At 46.9% G+C, this 21,477-nt stretch overlaps 1 protein-coding gene across 1 annotated transcript; it reads right to left on the reverse strand.

Moving 5' to 3' along the window:
- Window positions 1-8,947: 8,947 nt before the first annotated feature.
- On the reverse strand, window positions 8,948-10,469 carry LOC140207455 (probable G-protein coupled receptor 139). Its single transcript, XM_072275975.1, has 2 exons — window positions 10,317-10,469; window positions 8,948-9,858 (listed from the first exon to the last, which is right to left on the reverse strand). Exons 1-2 carry the CDS (start codon window positions 10,381-10,383, stop codon window positions 8,948-8,950), a joined length of 978 nt encoding a protein of 325 aa, XP_072132076.1. The 5' UTR covers window positions 10,384-10,469.
- Window positions 10,470-21,477: the final 11,008 nt, after the last annotated feature.

Genomic DNA, 21,477 nt, shown 5'->3' on the forward strand with positions numbered 1-21,477 from the left:
AAGCTAAACGATATATCAATAATAATAAGAAAAAAAGGACAAAATGTTAAAACTTTTTTTTTGGAAAAAGGAAAGAAGGAAAAAAGAACCCCTGCTAACTGAAACAAACCCAAAAAAAACACTAACAAAAAAAAAAAGAAAAGGAAAAAAAACATTGGGAGCACAATCCCGGAGCTATACGCCATACAAGCTTCCCTTCTTCAAATTAATTAACGCTTCAGCCAGCACCTCAGCTCCAACAACAAAAAGCAGAATTTCCGCAATTCAATTCCAATCCCCATTCCCAGTGCGAAATTTCGGCCCATTGTCTCCGTTTCTGCCACATGAGCCCACTCTCAGGTTGGAGGTGTAAACTGCAAACTTACATTCTGCCTTTGGAACCTGCAGTCTTATGGCATGAACACAGATATCTCAGTATTCCGGTGTTTTCCCTCTCCCCCGTCCCTCTTCTTCATTTCACCACTCTGGCCTCCTACTCTTCTTCTCACTTCCAGTCACCTCCCTCCGGTCCTCTCCTACTTTCCTTTCTCCCATGATCCACTTTCTCCTATGAAATTCCATCTTTTCCAGCTCTTTGTTTTTTCCCATTATCACCCCAGCCACATTTCAGCCACCTATCCTACACATCTTCTTCACCTATTACCTTCTAGCTTGTCCTTTTCGGCCTCCTCCCAACTTACTCATTGAGGCATCTCGGCGCCTTTTATTCCATACTGGAACAGGGTTGCAGCCCGAAACGTGAACTTTTTGTTCATTTTGATGCATGCTACCTGACCTGGTGAACTCCTCCAGCATTTTGTGTGAGCTCAAAATCGATTCAGTCCGTCACGTGGTGAAGCAGGTACACTGAATGTTTGCACCGATATGAAATAAATAATTCAATCGCCCTACACGTGACCCTCGAACTGGTGCAATTGCTTAAAACGACAGAGCATCTGCATTCATTACCTCTGTAACAACAGTGACAATTGTTTTGCAGATGCACTGCATTGGTAGCGTTGACAGTGAGGTAGATAGTCGTGCTTACTTGTGTAATGCCCTGTTTCGTGTGTTTGCTGTTGTGCTGTAGGCATTTCATTTTGTGCTCTTCTTTGTGAACTACTTGTTTTCATATTTGTTTGGGTTACTGTTGAAGTTAAGAGATAGGAGAAATGTGTGCCATACAATTAGGATGGTCGGATTAAGGGGAGGTTTTCTCTGGTAAGGGGCATTAAGGTTGGGCTTGAGTTTTTTTGGTTAGAGAGGAGATGAAGAGAGAAGACGCTGAGAAGAACCGGTCGTAGCGTACGATCTGGTGGGAGACCCGTTTGTTCGAGATGGGTTGCGAGCGACGTTCGGAGGGTGGTGTGGGCGTTCACGTTGACCGGGGGCTCAGTGCGTGGGTGCAGAGTTCAAGATGAGCTCCAACTTGTTGCACATTTGACTGTTTAATTAGAAAGGTTCCTTTTCTTTTTGTTATTGTTTACCAACCCCTTAGTTAAGATTCTTAAATATAATTCCTTTAAACGTGTGCTGTGCAAAGTCTGTTATTTCGCGGCATTAATTTGTAACAGGGTAGCAATTGACACAGCATCCACACAAACCGGGGTTTGGGGTAGGAGCGATCGTGCCTCAATCGCACGAGTTTGGCATGGCCGGAGGTTGCCTTCGCTCTGCCAGGGTGCTTCATTGTAGGGGCTCATCCGGGATCGATTTCGCTGGATGCTGTGTGATTGCCCTGAGCGCTAATCCAATGGGTTCTGTGTTTGTGTTAAATTATTGTTTGGTAAAGTGATTACGATACGTGGTTATGGAAGCTGCACGGGTGGAGCGGAGCTTTGATAAAGTGGCGGTCAAAGACTTTGTTCTAGTTCGGACTAGAACTGAAGTAACTGCAGTAAAACTGCATGGTACAATTGGGGTCCCGGGACAGGAGTCGGTCGCGGGTTGTCCATACTTTGCGGGAGGACGGGAGTGAAGGCGAGCGTGCTGAATCGGAAGCTGAGCTTCCCGTAGTTGGGGTCGGAGACTTTAAAGACAAGTTGCTATCGTTTCTGCGGAGCGAGGGGCAGGAGTGGTCTGAGTAGAGGGTCTAATGAGTCTTCCAGCGAGGGCTGAGCATTTTGAGTTTGTGGCCCTTACCTCCCTGACGAATAAAAGGCAAGATACCCAGTTTCAAAGTCTCAGCTACCGTAGGCTCAGCCTGTTGTCAGGAATGAAGCCCACCCCTGAAGGAAAGAGGAGTATGAGGCTTGGGCATGGAATACATCTAAATTGCTGGATAAGGGGCAGTGCTCTAATGACGAAGAACGACAGCGATTGAAGGGGCCGGCTGTTGACGTAGTGAGATCCATAAAGACACTGAACCACTGAGCTACCACTGCGGCCTACGTACAAATGCTAGAATAGGCGTTTGGTTCGATGGGAAACCCACTGGAGCTTATGACGGGATTTCAGAACATGTTTCAGGAGCGGGGGAGGGGTGCTGTCGGGAGGTTCTGCCTACATTATTCGCCGAGAGATGCAGCTAAATTGCTTGCGGCGTACAGGGGCCATTCAAACGGCTGAGAGGAGCCACTGGCGAAAAGCGCACATTCACCGGACCTGATCGCTTGGCTTTCCGAATGTCTCGTAAGAGGTGCCCTCTTCCCTCGTTTGTCCAGCTGATCAGAGATCTAAGAGAGGAAGAAAACTTGATGGAGGCGCGGGAGGCCTCCGTCCACAGGGTGCAGTCCTCGGTAGCGGTCCACTTGGCTAAGGTGATCACTGATAACACACACCGAGGAATGGTGAACGAGCTTGTGGCAGAGTTCAGAACTGAGATGTCCTGGTTGTTATCATCGGGTGCGCACCCGCTCACCCTCCTCCGTACGGTAGAGCTGATAGGGAAGCGGACCCCTAAAGGGGCAATCTACACAGAGGGCTGCTCGTGGCCGGGATCCCGCGAGAAGGGGAGCGGCCGGTATCGTCTGTTATAACTGTGGTGAAGAGGGACACCAGGCGGGACTGTGAACGACGGAACCTCTCGGAGAGTGAGCTCCAGAAGACGGCGAAGAGGAGTCAGGCTTACCTGCTGGGGTACTGGTGAGGCCCGAGCTGCAGAAGCCCTGGGTTGTACAGGTGAGCACGATGACAGAGAGTGTCAGGAACACTTCGGAGCGGGAGGTCACCCTCAGGCGGGGTATGCCAATGGCGCACCTCATTCCGGTGACGGTAATGTCTAGTGTTCCCATGAGGCAAGCCGGGGAGAACTTCTCCCCGGGAAAGGGAAAGTTGACAGCCAAGTCATTCAACTTTGGTTACTCCCCGGTACCTGGAGGCTGGAAGAGGAGGTTGATAGAGAAGATATTGAAGCTGAAAGATGCATTTTCTACTGACGAGTTTGATGTGGGTTGTTTCAAGAACACTCGCCACTCTATCGGGGTGACAGAGGACACCCCGCTCAGAGAAAAGTCACGGTGACTGGCACCTGCGGAAGGACGTTCGGCAGCATCTGCAGTATGAAAGAAGCCGGGATCATCATTGAGTCCCGAATCCCTTACGCGTCTCCAATAGTGGTGGCCAGGAAGAAGAACGGGAAGATACGGAGAGGTGTTTTCGATCGGACTCTGAACACGGTTCCAGTCCCCGTCGACTAAACAGCCCCGAGCACCGAGGACACGCTGGCTTGCCTGAATGGCGCGACGTGGTTCAGGGTGCTGGACTTGAGCAGTGTGTATTAACAGAAACCCATGAGAGAGACTGAAGTATCAGCAGCAGGGAAGAGTAGACCGACCACCGCCGCTGAACGACGTATGGATTCGGACAATGAGGAAATGGGGGTGTGGTGTACGCTGCCCTTTGCTAGCTCCCCACTAATTCAGGAAGAGTCTTCTCACACTTCTCACGCTTCTCACACAGAGGCAGGTGAAATCCGGGGGCCGATCTGTGAACAGGCAGGATTCCAGCTGGACTTCGAAAGGATCCTGGTCTCTAAAGTAACTGGGCTGAAGCTGACTATCCTAATTAGATGGCACACATTGTCTTATCTTTTATCTTCAGCAGTGACCCAAACAAGCATGAAAACAGAACAGAGCGCTCTTATATCACTCCCAAAATGAAATACATACAGCATAACAGTACAAATGTGAACCAGGGCATTACACACTCCCCTCCCCCTCCCCCCGCCCCCAGCAAGATGGTCATGTCCTCATGACTTTGAAATAATATGTCATCCAACCGTTAATAACACTGTTTACAAAGGAATTTCGTGATGTCGGAAGCTCCAATCCATTTGTAAATGGTAGTGACATATCTCACTAGGGGGATAGTCTGAACCCTCTGTTCCCCCGGTGCTACAGAGGCCAGCCGATCTGGGGTCTCCTGACTCTTTGAGACCTCCGTGTACCATCATCTATGTCTTCAGTTTCAGATGTTCCTTGGGATACTCCATGGCGAGGTCTCCCCCGGTCCATCACTCATGCCTTCGGCAACTCGGGTCCCTCTGCCACTCGTCTGAGCTCAGCTTCAATCCCAGGTACTTTACAGCCCAGGGTCCCCTCGAGGTCCAGCTTTGCTCCTATATAAGCTGTTATAAGAAAGTCACATTCAAAGCAGGCAAAGAAAATTCGTTGTCAAAGTGCGTATGTTACACTATGCTACCCTGAGATCTTTTTCCTGCAGGCGTTCACGAGAAAGTAACGATGATCATCCCTATCATGGGGATAAACAGTGGGAAAAAGAATGAATTTGAAATTTCAATCTATTTGGAAGCAAATTGCCTGTTACTTTTGTGGACGGTCCACGGGTCCCACTAGTCGAAACTATTCTTTGAATGTTTGCACCTGTCTCGGAATGTCTTCCTGAGCTGCAGACAAAATGTCCCGAAAGCCCGTCCATCTGACCATTTCATCCATTGTTAAAAAAGACCATAATACCATAATACTTAGGAGCAGAAGTAGCCCTTTCGGCCCATCGAGTCTGCTCCACCGTTCAATCATGGGCTAATCCACTCCATCCAGTTATCCCCACTCCCCTGCCTTCTCCCCATACCCTTTGATGCCCTGGCTAATCAAGAACCTATCTATCTCTGCCTTAAATACACCCAATGACTTGGCCTCCACAGCCGCACGTGGCAACAGATTCCACAGAGTTACCACCCTCTGACAAAAGTAATTTCTCCGCATTTCAGTTCTAAAAGGAAGTCCTTCAATCCTGAAGTCATGCCTTCTTGTCCTGGAATCCCCTACCATGGGAAACACCTTAGCCATATCTAATCTGTTTAGGCCTTTTAAAATTTGCAATGTTTCTATGAGAACACACTCATTCTGATTCACCCCCCCTCAAAGTATGCGTGCCCGTAGTGTTTGTCTGCCGCTATGAATATTTAATCACGTGTCTCCATGGCGACGTTTAATTCTCCTTAGATTGGAAATTGGTAACCGTTTTACTTTTGTCGCTTCTACGAAATAAAAGTGACAAAAACAAAATTTCGTTCTGCATGCCACCCATGTAGGTCATTTCACTACGAAAGTACATTGAGGAAAAATGGGGATAAAATAACACTCATTTAAGGATTCTTTCATGCTCATTATTAAATGCTATTTATTGATTTTGTGCAGGTGCACAGTCTGTTTACAGGTTACAGTTCCAGAAATTTATAGTTTACTGATTCTGTTTACAGTTACTGCTCTATAGCTGTGCTAAGTATGCACGCAGAAAGCGAATATCAGGATTGTATGTGGTGACATGTTTGTAGGCTGATTATAATTTTACTTTGAACTTTGTATCGTGTTCCACTTGCAGAGAACATGAAGAGTAGGTTGTAAATAAGGTGCGAGGGTCATGTCGAGGTGGACTGTGAGATCAAAAGTTCAATTTATTTGCGTGAGCTCTATTCACTAATCTTTACACAATGGGACAGAAATTTCGTGAGCCCTGGTGGGCTGTTGACGGAGCTTTGTACCATTTGCATGATTGTAGGGGCCGGGAGCAGAACAACGTGAGTGTGCAGGGGCTTCGACAACGACGGCCGCTTTGCCGAGGAAGAAGTAGACAAGAAGCAGCTGAAGTCAGAGTGCATTTTTAGGCCAGGGTCTTCGACAGGAACCATCCTCCTTGAAAGAAAAGGAAGAAAGAGACACCAAAGGTAGAAATTAAACTGTCTTCGCAGATGAAATCGCTACCACCACGTCTGGCAGTGCCTGCCCGATATGGGCAAATCTCTGCCATAGAAAAAAAACAAGAACATTTCCTCTCTGCTGTTATTAAAATATTGTTTCTCTGATCATAACTCAATTATTTTTTTTCTTATGATATATGTCTTTACATTTCTTCTGATTTCTTTTTCACAGCTGAACTATCTGACCCATCTGTGCCACTTTTGATAAATGTACCTCGATTATGTTACCTTTCAGTCTCCTTGGCTCCTGGAGAAAAACGAATTACCGGCCCATCGAATAATGCAAACAAGGTAAACATTGTTTACCACGACACGCATATTGAAAGGGAAGATGCACTGCTGCTTTATGAAACATACGGTAAGTTGTTTCCCTGCGGGTGTATCATGTGTAGTTCAGGTGATGACAGTACGCTACAGGTATGATGGCACCTCTTGAGTGTGCGGACATCAGATATCTGAATGTTGCCTGGGAAGGAACACTTCAGTTATATGGAGGGATTGAAAATTTTGAGAGTTGAGTTCCTTTGGCGTGGAACAGGCTGAGCAGAACATAACCGTGGAATTCAAATAGTGAAAGGTTTAAATGGCAGCAACTTGGGCCGAGGACAGAGGTGTCAAAAGGCAGCGGCCTTTGGCTTATTGTAAATAGCAGGGATAAAAAGGTTTCCTTGCCCCCTCGGTTACTGCCATTAGATATGACCATTGTTAGACATGGGACAGACTCTCACAACCCTTTATAAACATGTGGACGTGCCGTAGCATCGCCAAGATAGTGAAGAACACGAAGAAGTGCTAGCAAATTGGAGCTAGACATGAGAATCTAGATTAACTTGGAATATTTTCCCTAAGGCTTCGGGTTCTGGGGGAGACGTGACAAAAGTTTATAAAATCAGGAACGAAAATTACTGTCGACAGCCTGAATCATTTTCTCAACCTGAAAATGAAAAACAAAAATACTCGAGGACACGCACATTGGATGAGAGGGGATGTGTTTAAAGGAGGTATGTTGGGCAAGTTAATATAACCAGATGCCAATGGAAGTTTATGTATCATGCCAGACAGCACGGATTAGTTGAGCCCTCCCCCTCCGACTTTCAAATCTCTCACTAGCTCTTCTTTCAGTTAGTCCTGGCGAAGGGTCCCGGCCCGAAACGTCGACTCTACCTCTTCCTAGAGATGCTGCCTGGCCTGCTGCGTTCACCAGCAACTGTGATGTGTGTTGCACGGATTAGTTGAATTTGGTTTCATGGTGGACACCGATTATCATGGACCAGAAGTTCCTGTGCTGTGTTCTGAGAGAATCGGAACAGGCTGTGTCTGTATTCCTCGGGTGGAAGAATTACATTCCTGAGACCTACATGACCTTAAGCGGCAAAAAGGTACATATAAACGTATTATCACGTTTGGGAGGGTAATAATGGAGAGGACATCGTTTCAGTTAAGGGACAGTCATTTGAAGCAATGTAGAGAGATGTTACTTTTGTCAGACTGGGTGAATCCCTGCAATCCCTGCCAGGGAGGCTGGTGACGGCTAGAGTATCGGAGGCATTGGAATACACGCAAATACAGTGTTTGTGTAGGGGGCTTGATTGGAGACCAGAGCAGCGGAAGAACTGACTCCTGAGTAAATCAGCCACAATTATATTGAACAATTCTGCTCCTAAGCCTTGTGGGTTAATGACCGTCCGAGTCAGCTCATGGGCGGGATTCAGTTGGACCAGAGTTACTTGCAGAAACAAGTACTGTCGCCGACAGGGTGATCTACAGAAAAATGTTTCGTTTGACCGAGTAGGCAACGCAGTGACAGCTGGAATGCAGGTTATGGGCGTGTGGGGTATGTGCTTTGGAAGGGATGATGAATGTGTCGAAAATGTTCTAACTGGAGAGAAAACTCAAAAATAGAAGATGCATTTGGACATCGGTTCTGGATTCGCTGGAGCGAACTTGCAGCTTAATTCGGTAGCAGCGAAGGCAAATGGCATCTATTTTAAGAGGAGTGGAATTTGATCCCACAGAAGTTGTGGAGACCAAGCTCCCGGATGTGGTTAAGAGAAAGTTTGAAAGGCTCTTAACTGGTGAATGTGCGAACGATTTCCGAGAGGATGGCGGAAATTGGGGTTGAGGAACAGATCACCTAAGTGGAAGAACTCGAAAGCACGACTGGTCCAATGCTGCTCCTATGTCCTGTGGTTTAATTACTGTCTGAGTTCGCCATCGGCCCACTTTCTACACACGATAATTGGATCTTGGGGGACATTCCGTGCGCATGTCTTATGGTCTAATGGAAAACATCACCAATTCACTGCACCCGGGTACACTGGATAATTAAAGTTGATGCTGTCTGCTCATTTGGTTTAGAAAGACGTGCCAATGTTGGATAGACTAAGACAAGTCTCTTTACGAGATTGCCTACTCACTCCGAGCATGGACCAGGTCCAATCTGATCTCCCGGAGACTTGGAATGTATTCCGATCGTTCTCCGCCTGACGCCAGCATTTCTGAGAGGTGAACATTTCCTCTCGGTCCTCTGAGAGGTGAGCATTAACGCTGCAGTGTGGGAATCATAATCGAAAGGTGTGTAGCGGAGAGGGGAGCGTTGACATGGTGGGAAAACAACTGAAAAACAATACAGTTGTAATAATTGGTAGGAGGCGCTTTCTGGAGCTTCGGGTGCCAAAGGGTCTGTTCCCGTGCCGCGGCTCTTAAGAGTTTAATACCAATTTTGTTCTTTCAGCTGCTACGTTATCCGATGCCCGCCGGTTCTGCAGTGTCAAAGTGGAAAACGCTCCCACCGGCTTTGAAAATAACTTAGATATTTTGTTTATTAATGAGTAGAATAATTGACGTGAGCGGGTATTTCGCTGCGCGGATGAACTGCTCTCTGAACCTGGACTGAGTTACCCCATAAATAAACGTGTTTGTGCAGCAACTTAATAGCATCAGCATCTCTCCAGAGTGTTGAAGAATGTATTCCGAATCGTTGTAATTATTTTGATTCAAAACGGCAACTGTGTAATAAAGGAATTCGGCAAATTTTACCGACCACAGGATGACGAAGCTTCCGGAGATGGTGAGAAGTAAGATTACAGACCTCCTCCTGCTCTCCATCTCCGGGTCACTGCGGTTCTCCGCCTTGCTCTGACCCCTCAGCCCCTCACGGACGCGACTGGTCACTAAAATGTGTCTGACTGTCAGAGCGTTCAGCAGTAGTATTAACACGAATGGGAGTAATGGCATAAGAACGGTAGCGAGCCAGTCATATCCCACCCAGCCGGGATGCGTATAGTAGATCGGCTTTATAATACAGTCCCAGGGTATATTGTCAATCACTTTCACAGGACGATATCGAAAGAAGTAGGGCACATTTTTAAAACAGAGCAGAACGCCGATTGTTATCAGAACCACAGCCGCAGTTTTCCCGGTGCAATACTTTGCTTTCCGTTTCTGGCAACAGATGGCGACAAACCGATCAAACGTAAAAGTGACAGTGAACCAGACAGAACAGTCTGTGGCTGCCACTCCCAGAGTAGAGATCACACTGCACACCGGAGTGATGTCCAGGAAGGTCCCGGGGAAGTAATAATAACTGACCCGCCACAATATCACCTCAAAGATGATGGTCAGTATATCCGCCGTTGCCATGGCCACCAGGTAGCGAGTGGTGCACTTGGAGAGTCCGCACTTTCCCCGGGACAGGATCACAATCGCCACTAAATTCACTGGGGGAGAAACAAAAACAAAAAAAAAATGAGTGAAATACTGTATCGCAGCTCCGTGAGTCTCTGTGCAGAGATAAACGGAAAAGATCCTCCTTGACCGTTCGTCACCCGCCCACATGGGCCCCAGTTTTCTCGCTTCTTTTAAATTCTGCATTACTCTGGGCTGGAGGGTTCCGTCGCACTATAGCAAGGAATGCAATCAGAAATAATTAACTAGTGCATTAATTCATTAAAACTGGCGGCCATGAATCCACAAAAGGAAGCCATCTCCCCGATCTTCCTTTCTACACCTGTTGTAACTGATGGTTTATTTTCAGCCGAGATCACGGAGCTTGAAAATGAACACGGTTTTGTCATCGTGTCTGCAGTGCACTCAACGATCCACCGACATCACAACACTGTTTGAACCAAAGAACGTGTACATAGAATAACAATTTTCACTTATTCTATGTTCTTACCAGGAACACCAATAATGAAAATGATCATGTAATATATTTTTCTCATGCTGTAAAATGCTTCAAGCATTCTGTGTGGAATTCAGCCTGTCTCCCAGCTGCCCGCGATCTCGCTGAAGAAACTCTGAGCTGATGAATCTCATTCATTTATACTCGCTCCAGCACGCTGAATACTCAATACTACACAATCTGACGTGTCTTCCAACAGCGGGGGTAAAATCTAACATGATGTCATTCAAGTAAAATCCCAATTGTGATAGCTTGACAAGGGATTGCAAAATCTCAAAGACGAAGAAGTGACGATTGGAGAATTCAGTGAATGTTGTGAAACACTCTCGGTCTTCCCGCCCAGTTCTATGGTTGTTATTGTTGATCATGTCCACTACAAGCCTTCAGAGACATTTTCATCATAAACTTATGCTATGCTGCTATTGGGCTGCTCTGTTTCACACAAAATGCTGGAGGATCTCGGCAATTCCGGAACATATTTGAAAAGAATAAAGTCGAAAGTATAAAGTTCCGGGCCAAGTGCCTTCTTCAGGACTGAGAAGGAAGGGACAAGATGCCAGAATAACAAAAAAAGAAATGGCTGCAGGGTGGACGGGAAACAGCTCGTTGGACGGTAACAGGTGAAAATTACCATAAATGTTCCCATCACCCACCGCTGCTTTGGAAACGACTATCATCGTTCTTTCAATTAATAAGTCACGTCAATCCAATGTGAGCTGGAAGGTTTTTTAATGTATTTTGTGTAGACATGATTTGGGTTGCAAGCATGGCGAACAACAATGGCGTCTTTTATTGATTGTTCGGTGTTAAGCCTGAGAGCTGCCTTACAACACATTGGGTATGCAGTAGAAATGAAAAAAACTAACGAAGGCTGGAAGACTTGTTGAAACACATACAGTATTTTGGAGTCCAGTATTGCTATTAACTAATAATATTTATTAGCAACTACTCAATACAGTAATATAAATGTAGATGAATCAAACAGGTTAGTAATGATTATATATAAGTAAATAAATCAGTAAGTGTGGAAATATATGTGAAAAACCAAGCTTCGTTAAGTCTTGGGGTAAAAATATACAGTCTTACGAGGATGAGTAAAGTTCAGTTCAGTTCATTTCGTGGTGTTGAGTTGAGGAGTGATGGAGAGAGAGGCGGGAGGGAGAGAGATCTCAGTTGAGCTGACACCGTCGATCTTCTCGTTGTCCTCCGAAATCCTTCAAATGTCACCGACAAAGGGGACCGGTTTTCTGTGTGGAAATATCAGCTCATGCAAGGGTGGACACATGGACAACACCCCACCGGTCACTCCATTTTCTCATTGCAAGAGCGACTGATCGATCTGCCTGATCAATCCTCCAAAAACCCACTTTTCCTGATGGCACAACAAAGCTCATTCAGTGTCCAAAACATGCGTCTTAGGTCTATATTATCTGACCTCCTATTTATCTTACCGTACTGGGTATCCCTGTCATTCAAATAACTCCTCCTTCCCTTCTCTGTGTAAGAAATGTACAAGCAGGCAAATGTCCTTGAGAAGTACAAACACGCTGCCGAAAATTCAGAACATCGATTGTCCATCAAATAACGCCGCCCTCGGTCACCATAGCAACTTACAAGCTGTTTCGGTGCTGCCTCTCTCCAGCCCTGCAGAAATCCAAAAGGTAGTCAGTTTTCTCTCGTGCCTTAAAGTGACAGTCGAAACGTCAGTCTTCGTCTCTCTCTCTTTCTCTCTCTCTCTCTTTTCAAAACAACATGTCGGTGTTAAATACCTCTCTCTCTCTTTTCAAAACCACAGCTCATAGGGGTAATCGATCACAGTTCATAGGGGTAATTCAGAACCCCGTAACATTGGTGTGAAATGAAAACAACACTGAAACAAGACGAGTGTGAACAGAGTGGATGGGAATACAGCTGACTGAAAGCAAAGGACCTGCATGGGTGTTATGGGAAAAGGAACATCAACACATTAATGATATGCATTGTTGTGGACAGATTTCCCTATGAACAACTGAAATAAATTCGCATCTGAAAAATAAAACGGAGAGTTACAAGCTATGGGAATGCAGAAAGAAAAGAGTGTCTTAATGTGTTGATGAAACATCAAGCCACAACGGAACACCCACAAAATACTGGAGGAACTCAACAGGGCAGGTAGCATCCATGGAAAATAACACAGTTTAAGTTTCGGGTCGAAACCCGTCAGCAGGACTGTAAAATATGATGAGGAGTAGAGTTAACATATGGGGGGTGGTGGTGGGGGGAGGGAACGAGAAACACAATGTGATAGGTGAAACCGGGAGGGGGAGGGGCGAAGTAACGTGCTGGGAAGTTGATTCGTGAAAGAGATGCAAAGCTGGGGAAGTGACGGGGGGGGGGGGTCGGCGCGTTCCAATAGCAGAAGACAGACCGCCATGGAAGAAAGTAAAACGGGGAAGGAGTGGGATATTTATGTTCATGGGGTGCGGGTGGGGAGGAATGGGGAGAGAGTAGATTGGACATAGCGGAGAAAGAGGTGGGAGAGCGCGGAAGAGAGCGGCGCAGAGCAATAGATGTGCAGAAGGGAGGGGAATGGTGATAGAGAGGGGGAGTGTGGGAGAAAGTATCTGATGCAGGAAGGGAGTAGACAGGGGGTGAGGAAAAATGGGTGGCGAGTTGGAGAGAAGTTGGGAGAGGAATGTGAGAAAGATGGGGAGAAAGCGGGAAGAGAGTCTGGAGAGAGATTTGGGTGGAAAGAGATGGTGAAAGGTCTAGAGATGGGAGAAAGAGGGGATGATGATGGAGGACAGTACGGTGAGTATGGTTTTAGTCATCTTGCTCACTTTCTTCTACTTTTCTCCTTCTCCACTCTGCTGCCCACGTTCTGACCTCTCCCGCTTCTCACACACCTCCCTCTCGCCCTGAAGCCCATGGTGCTGATCCACACTAACAAGCCTGCACCCCCAGAACTCGCATCCAACTTCTCCATCAAAACCACCCCCATCCTGCCATCGACGGGCCCCGCTCCAGGTACAGATGAAGTCGGGCCGAACGGCCTGAGAAGGGTTGCAAAAGAACGGGCGGATACTACACGGATTAGTAGATGAGTTCAGATTCGGGTGTCTCGGCAGATTTAGGGTCGACCCCGTATTGGGGTGTGCATGTGGATTCGGGATGTCAGTGTAATTTGGACATATTTTGGGTATCTGCAGAATTCGAGGTAGGAGGAAGCTCGAAGCTGTTTCATTGAAGCAACTATTTTGTGAGCATTCTGAAATGATTCTTGCTCAGGAATAATCCAGTGTGAATGAGGAAGTGTCCGAGGTGAAATTGGGGCAGAGAATTGTTTGGTTGCATGTCGATTTGGAGGAGCAGACGCTTTAAGCTGTCTGTGGATATGGGTGTGCACGCTGATGTGAGCGATGTTTTCGGATATGGAGGTGCGCACAGACCTGCGGGGAGGGGGGTGTTGAACTTAATATTGGTGCACACGGATGTGGGGATGTGCACGGTGTTTGGGTTGCACCGTAATTTAGAGCTGCGCGAAGATTTAGGGATAAGTATTCGAAATAGACAGTACACGCAGATTTAGGGATGTGCACAGACGTCAGGGTGTTGTGTCGAATATTTTGGTCTTTGCACTGTGTGCGCCCGGTCAGGCTCTGGAGATTTGGTTACCTTTATTTTAAGATATGAAGCACTTCTTCCCATAGACCAAGAAACCCCAAAATATCCCATTGATTCCCCCTAGATAGGTATTCTAGGTACGTTCATTTATTTCTCGACGGTTACATTATGAGATAATATATTCACACTGAAGACTATTCTCACCCGCGGCGACCCCACACATAAATGATAACGTAGGCCTTTGAGGGCTTATTCCCTCTCAACATATTATTTCACAACACACTTATGATTTGTTTGAGTATCGTTAATCTTCAAAGGGAAAGATCTCATCATCCATTTGGCAAACCATATTTCCATCTTGAGAAGGCAGCAGCATCCAATATTCGTCTTCAGTGCTTCCCTTCATCCCAGCTGTCTGTAACTGACCTAGGGAATCGCATGTTTTTTTCCTCCTGGCGTCGAACTCAATAAATCGTGCCATCCAATGTTCCATACTCCTGCCAGACTTTCTCTTCAATCCAACAGAAATATAGAGAACTTTATCTCCTGCTGTCAGACCTTTAAAAGTCTAGCCTGAATCAACCTTTCTCAATTATCATTTGCAAGCTCCCATCTCCGCTCTCGGAATTTGTCTTGTGCCAAAATTGAACCTGAAACTGTTGATTTCAATAGCTATAGATTTTCCCCCGTAAGACTCGGAGAATCTCAATGGAAAAATGAACACATTTCAAAGAACACATTTCAATGAACACATTTCAATCTCAATCTCTCTCTCTCTCTTCCCCCCCACCCCACCCCCCACTTCCCTCTCGTTCTGTTTTAATCTCGGAAAACAGTCCAAAGCAATGGGTTTCCATATATTGGCCCTCACTGACACTCCCTAATTCCAAGTACTAACACTGAAGGGTTTTACAATGAGCGGACCTCACTAGATGTCATTTTGCACGTTGTTAAAAATTCCGCACTACATCTACCCTCAACTGTCTACCCTTTATGTAGTTAAGAAAGGTTTTAGTATCTTCTTTGATATTAGTCGCCAGCGTCCTTTCATAATTCATCTGCAGTATTCTGTTTTTTAGTGTACATGCTCATCTTTCTACTTGTTAATATGGACTTCATTTACTGGAAAGTTTCTTTCGCCATTGATATTCTGTATTTGACACCTGTGTTACTTGTTATTTAGCTGCCAAGATATCTGAATTTGTTGACTTGTTTGATGTTTGTATTTCCGATCTTGGACACGTTTCCTGATGTGTAACCACTAAGTTTTTATGCTCCTCGCAGTGAGGCCCTGTGAGGATTTTAATCTTGCGCTGATTTAACTGTGGCTCCATATGAGCATAAGACCATAAGATACAGAAGCAGAAGCAGGCCATTCGGCCCAACTAGTCTGCCCCACCATTTAATCATATGCTGATTCAGTTCTTCCGGTCATCCCCACTCATCTGTCTTGTCCCCACACCCCTTGATGACCTGGCTATGTCACAATGGCGGGGGGGGGGGGGCATAGGGAGCAAGGGTGGACCCAAATGCAAGACACAGCTTGTGAGGTTAATTAAATTTAGTTCATTGTTCGATACCAGCAGAGCAATGCAGAAGCAGGAATAGCGAACTGGACAAGGACTCAGGACTACAACTAGGCTGGGACTAAAGGTCTGGGCTAGAACTCGGAATCGGATCCCAGAACTAGAGGCGACATGAAGAGGCTACGGTATAGACTCCGAGCCAGAGACTGGGCAAGGACCCAGTACCTGGGTCTTGCCTCGGGCTTGGACCCCAGAGCCAGGCATGGACATGACATGGGCTAGGGAGAGGAGGAACATGGAAAAAGCAGAGCCTTGGTCTCGGAAGAGCAGGTACATGGAACCATGGACACGTACACAGAACACAGAGGCGGGACCCCTCCTTGGGTACAGGACATAGGGACGGGACTCACGCACAGAACAGAGAGCCGGGACCCCTCCTTGGGTACAGGACATAGGGCCGGGATTCACAGACAGAACACAGAGCCGGGACCCCTCCTTGTGTACAGGACATAGGGCCGGGACTCACCTTCTCCACACCAAGGTGGGACAGGTCCATCTGTTGGGTAACGGCAGGACGGCCAGACTTACCCAACAGAGGCAAAGACGACAAGACATGTCCCCCCCGCAGGGCAACGGCAAGACGGCCTGACTTACCCACGGAGGCGAGGACAAGACAAGTCAAGACATGACCCCCCGCGTGGCAACGGCAAGACAGCCTGACTTACCCCACACAGGCGAAGACAAGAGAAGACAAGACATGATGCCCCGCAGGGCAAGGGTAAGACGGCCTGACTTACCCCACGGAGGCGAGGACAAGACAAGACAAACACCAACGAACAACAGACAGTTCCTATCTAGCTCCAGCGATAGAACTAGACTGAGGTGTAGGCGAGGGCTACAGACGAGGGCTAGAGGCGAGAGGGGCAGAGAAGGGATTCAAACAGGGGGTTAGGACAGGGATCACTGACCACCAGGGCCAGGACTTGAATCGGTACTTGGATGCCGCCAGGATCAGGACTTGACTCGGTACTTGGATGCCGCCAGGGCCAGGGCTTGACTCGGTACTTTGATACCGCCAGGATCAGGACTTGACTCCGTACTTGGATGCCGCCAGGGCCAGGACTTGACTCGGAACTAAGATGTCGCCAGGGCCGGGACTTGACTCGGAACTTAGATGTCGCCAGGGCCGGGACTTGACTCGGAACTTAGAACAGTAGACAGCAGTTCTTGATTCCCCCAGCGGGTTAACTGACGGACCCACCTCGGTGAGGAAACTGCAGGCTTGCTTTGACAGGGTTGCTCCGGCGAGGAAAGGCGAATTACCGGCACTCGCTTCGAGCGGTGACCAGACTTGCTCTGGTCAGATGACATTGGCAATCCGTACCTTTAGTGACTTTGCAGACGCTCCCGCGCCGAACAGCTGCAAGCCGGAGACTATAAACTACCGGTTCAGCCGAGAGTAAATTGCCTCTAATCACCAAGGCCGAGGGACACGGGAAAACAGGGAACCAAAGGGAAACAGGGAGTCAACGGTCCGGATCGTAACATAAACAAAGTAAATTTAAAGAGACCCCGATCCGGAAGATGACAGGCTAGTCAAGAGAATATCTATCTCCCACTTAAAAACCCGAACGACTTGGCAACAAATTCCACAGATTTACCGCACTCTGACTACAGTAACGTCTCCGCATCTCTGTTCTAAATGGGTGTCCTTCAATCCTGAAGTCGTGCCCTCTTGTCCTAGACTCCCCTACCATGGGAAATAACTTTGCCATATCTAATCTTTTCAGGCCTTTTAACATCCGGAAAGTTTCTCTGAGATACCCCCCTCCCCCCATTCTCCCGAACTCCAGGGATAAGACCATAAGACCATAAGACAAAGGAGTAGAAGTAGGCCATTCGGCCCATCGAGTCTGCTCCGCCATTTTATCATGAGCTGATCCATTTCATCCTATTTAGTCCCACTGCCCCGCCTTCTCACCATAACCTTTGATGCCCTGGCTACTCAGATACCTATCAATCTCTGCCTTAAATACACCCAATGACTTGGCCTCCACTGCTGCCCGTGGCAACAAATTCCATAGATTCACCACCCTCTGACTAAAAAAATTTCTTCGCATTTCTGTTCTGAAAGGGCGCCCTTCAATCCTGAAGTCATGCCCTCTCGTACTAGACTCCCCCATCATGGGAAACAACTTTGCCGCATTCACTCTGTCCATTCCTTTTAACATTCGAAATGTTTCTATGAGGTCTCCCCTCATTCTTCCAAACTCCAAGGAATACAGTCCAAGAGCGGACAAACGTTCCTCATATGTTAACCCTCTCATTCCCGGAATCATTCTAGTGAATCTTCTCTGTACCCTCTCCAACGTCAGCACATCCTTTCTTCAATAAGGAGACCAAAACTGCCCACAGTACTCCAAGTGAGGTCTCACTAGCACCTTATAGAGCCTCAACATCACATCCCTGCTCCTATACTCTATTCCTCTAGAAATGAATGCCAACATTGCATTCGCCTCCTTCACTACTGACTCAACCTGGAGGTTAACCTTAAGGGTATCCTGTACGAGGACTCCCAAGTCCCGTTGCATCTCAGAACTTTGAATTTTCTCCCCATTTAAATAATAGTCTGCCCGTTTATTTTTTTCTGCCAAAGTGCATAACCATACACTTTCCAACGTTGTACTTCATTTGCCACTTCTCTGCCCATTCTTCCAATCTATCCAAGTCTCTCTGCAGACTCTCCGTTTCCTCAGCACTACCGGCCCCTCCACCTATCTTCATATCGTCAACAAACTTAGCCACAAAGCCATCTATTCCATAATCCAATTCGTTGATGTACAATGTAAAAAGAAGTGGCCCCAACACTGATCCCTGTGGAACACCACTGGTAACCGGCAACCAACCAGAATAGGATACCTTTATTCCCACTCTCTGTTTCCTGCCAATCAGCTAACACTCTGTCCACGTATGTAACTTTCCTGTAATTCCATGGGCTCTTATCTTGTTAAGTAGCCTCATGTGTGGCACCTTGTCAAAGGCCTTCTGAAAATCCAAATATACAACATCCACTGCATCTCCCTTGTCTAGCCTACTTGTAATTTCCTCAAAAAATTGTAATAGGTTTGTCAGGCAGGATTTTCCTTTAAGGAATCCATGCTGAGTTCTGCCTATCTTGTCATATGCCTCCAGGTACTCTGTAACCTCATCCTTGACAATCGACTCCAACAACTTCCCAACCACTGACGTCAAGCTAACAGGTCTATAATTTCCTTTTTGCTTCCTTGCCCCCTTCTTAAATAGCGGAGTGACATTTGCAATCTTCCAGTCTTCCGGAACCATGCCAGAATCTATCGACTTTTGAAAGATCATCGCTAATGCCTCCGCAATCTCCACAGCTACTTCCTTCAGAACACGAGGGTGCATTCCATCTGGTCCGGGAGATTTATCGACCTTTAGCCTATTCAGCTTCCTGAGTACTTTCTCTGTCGTAATTGTGACTGCGCACACTTCTCTTCCCTGCCACCCTTGAGTGTCCGGTATCCTGCTGTCTTCCTCAGTAAAGACTGATGCAAAATATTTGTTCTTTTCCTCTGCCATCTCCTCATCTCCCATTACAATTTCTCCAGTATCATTTTCTATCGGTCCTATATCTACTCTCACCTGTCTTTTACTCTTTATAAACTTGAAAAAGCTTTTAGTATCCTCTTTGATATTATTTACTAGTTTCCTTTCATAGTTAATCTTTTCTCTCTTAATGACCTTCTTGGTTTCCTTTTGTAAGGTTTTAAAGACTTCCCAATCCTCTGTCTTCCCACTAATTTTTGCTTCCTTGTATGCCCTCTCCTTAGCTTTAACTTTGGCTTTGACTTCTCTTGTCAACCACGGTTGCATCCTTTTTCCACTCGAAAATTGCTTCTTTTTTGGAATATACCTGTCTTGCACATTCCTCATTTCTCGCATAAACTCCAGCCACTGCTGCTCTGCCGTCTTTCCCGCCAGTGTCCCTCTCCAGTCAACTTTGGCCAGTTCCTCTCTAATGCCACTGTAATTTCCTTTACTCCACTGAAACACCGACACATCAGATTTCGACTTCTCTTTTTCTAATTTCATAGTGAACTCAACCATGTTATGATCACTGCCTCCTAAGGGTTCCTTCACCTCAATCTCTCCAATCACCTCCGGTTCATTACACAATACCCAATCCAGTACAGCCGATCCCCTAGTGGGCTCAACAACAAGCTGTTCTAAAAAGCCATCTCGCAGACATTCTACAAATTCTCTCTCTTGAGATCCAGTGCCGACCTGATTTTTCCAATCTACTCGCATGTTAAAATCCCCCACAATTATCAGAACACTGCCCTTCTGACAAGCCATTTCTATTTCCAGTTGTAATTTGTAGTCCACATTCCTGCAGCTGTTTGGAGGCCTATAAATAACTGCCATCAGGGTCCTTTTACCCCTGCTGTTCCTTAGCTCAACCCATAAAGATTCTGCACCTTCCGATCCTATATCACCTCTTTCTAATGATTTAATATCATTTCTTACCAATAAAGCCACGCCTCCTCCTCTGCCTACCTTCCTATCCTTCCGATACACCGTGTATCCTTGGATGTTCAGCTCCCAGAGACATGCATCCTTTAGCCAGGTCTCAGTGATGGTCACAATATCATACCTGCCAATCTGTAGCTGTACGACAAGATCATCCACCTTATTCCTTATGCTGCGTGCATTTAAGTACAACACCTTAAGCCCAGTATTTGATACTTTTTGCTTTGATTTCACTGCAACTTTATTGCACTGCAACTCATCCCAATGGTTACACATTTGCCCCATCACCTGCCTGTCTTTCCTGACATCTTTACTGCTCACTATCTTAGATTTATTTCTGTTTTCCCCTTCCTCCGCTCTACCATTCCGGTTCCCATCCCCCTGCCAAAGTAGTTTAAACCCTCCCTAACAGCTCTATTAAACTTTCCCGCCAGGATATTGGTCCCCTTCGGGTTCAGGTGTAACCTGTCCTTTTTGAATAGGTCATTCTTCCCCCAGAAGAAATCCCAATTATCCAAGAATCTGAAGCCCTGCCCCCTGCACCAGTCTGTCAGCCATGCATTCATCTGCCTGATCCGACTACCCTTGCCCTCGCTAGCACGTGGCACAGGTAGCAATCCCGAGATTACTATCCTGGAGGTCCTGCTTCTCAGCTTCCTTCCTAACTCCCAGAAATCTCTCTTCAGGACCTTCTCCTTTGTCCTATCTATGTCATTGGTACCAACATGTACCAAGACAACTGGCTGCTCGCCCTCCCCCTTCAGAATATTCTGGACCCGATCCGAGACATCTCGTACCCTGGCACCTGGGAGGTAACACACCATGCGGGTATCTCTGTCAGGCTCACAGAATCTCCTGTCCGTTCCCCTGACTATGGAATCCCCTACGACTACCTCATTTCTCTTCTCTCTCCTTCTCTCCTGCACAACAGCGCCAGGCTCAGTGCCAGAGACCCAGTCACCGTGGCCATCCCCTGTCAGGTCATCCCCCTCAACAGCATCCAGAGCAAGATATTTGTTGCTGAGGCGGACAGCCACAGGTGTGCTCTCCACTATCCGGGCATTTCCCTTCCCTCTCTTGACAGTGACCCAGTGTTCTGACTCCTGTAGCCTAGGGATGACTACTGACTCCTGTAGCTCCTGTCTATCACCTCTTCACTTTCCCTGATCAGCAGTAGGTCATCAAGCTGCAGCTCCAGATCCCTGAGACGGTCTTGAGAAGCTGCATCTCGGTGCACCTGGTGCAGAGGTGGCCATCAGGGAGGCTGGAGGTCTCCCAGGATTCCCACATCTGACACCCTGAACAAAGCACTAACCCTGCAGACATGCTATCTAATTCTACAGGAATGAAACAGGAAAAATAAGTCTACTCACCCACTTACCTCGCCAAACAGACGAACTTTTTAAACCGTTAGCTCATACTGTTAGCTGTGAGAGCCCTGCTGTTCCTGTCTGTCCAGGCCGATTCGCCAAGGG

The sequence above is a fragment of the Mobula birostris genome, chromosome 13 (assembly GCF_030028105.1).
Source record: "Mobula birostris isolate sMobBir1 chromosome 13, sMobBir1.hap1, whole genome shotgun sequence".
NCBI classification, from domain to species: domain Eukaryota; kingdom Metazoa; phylum Chordata; class Chondrichthyes; order Myliobatiformes; family Myliobatidae; genus Mobula; species Mobula birostris.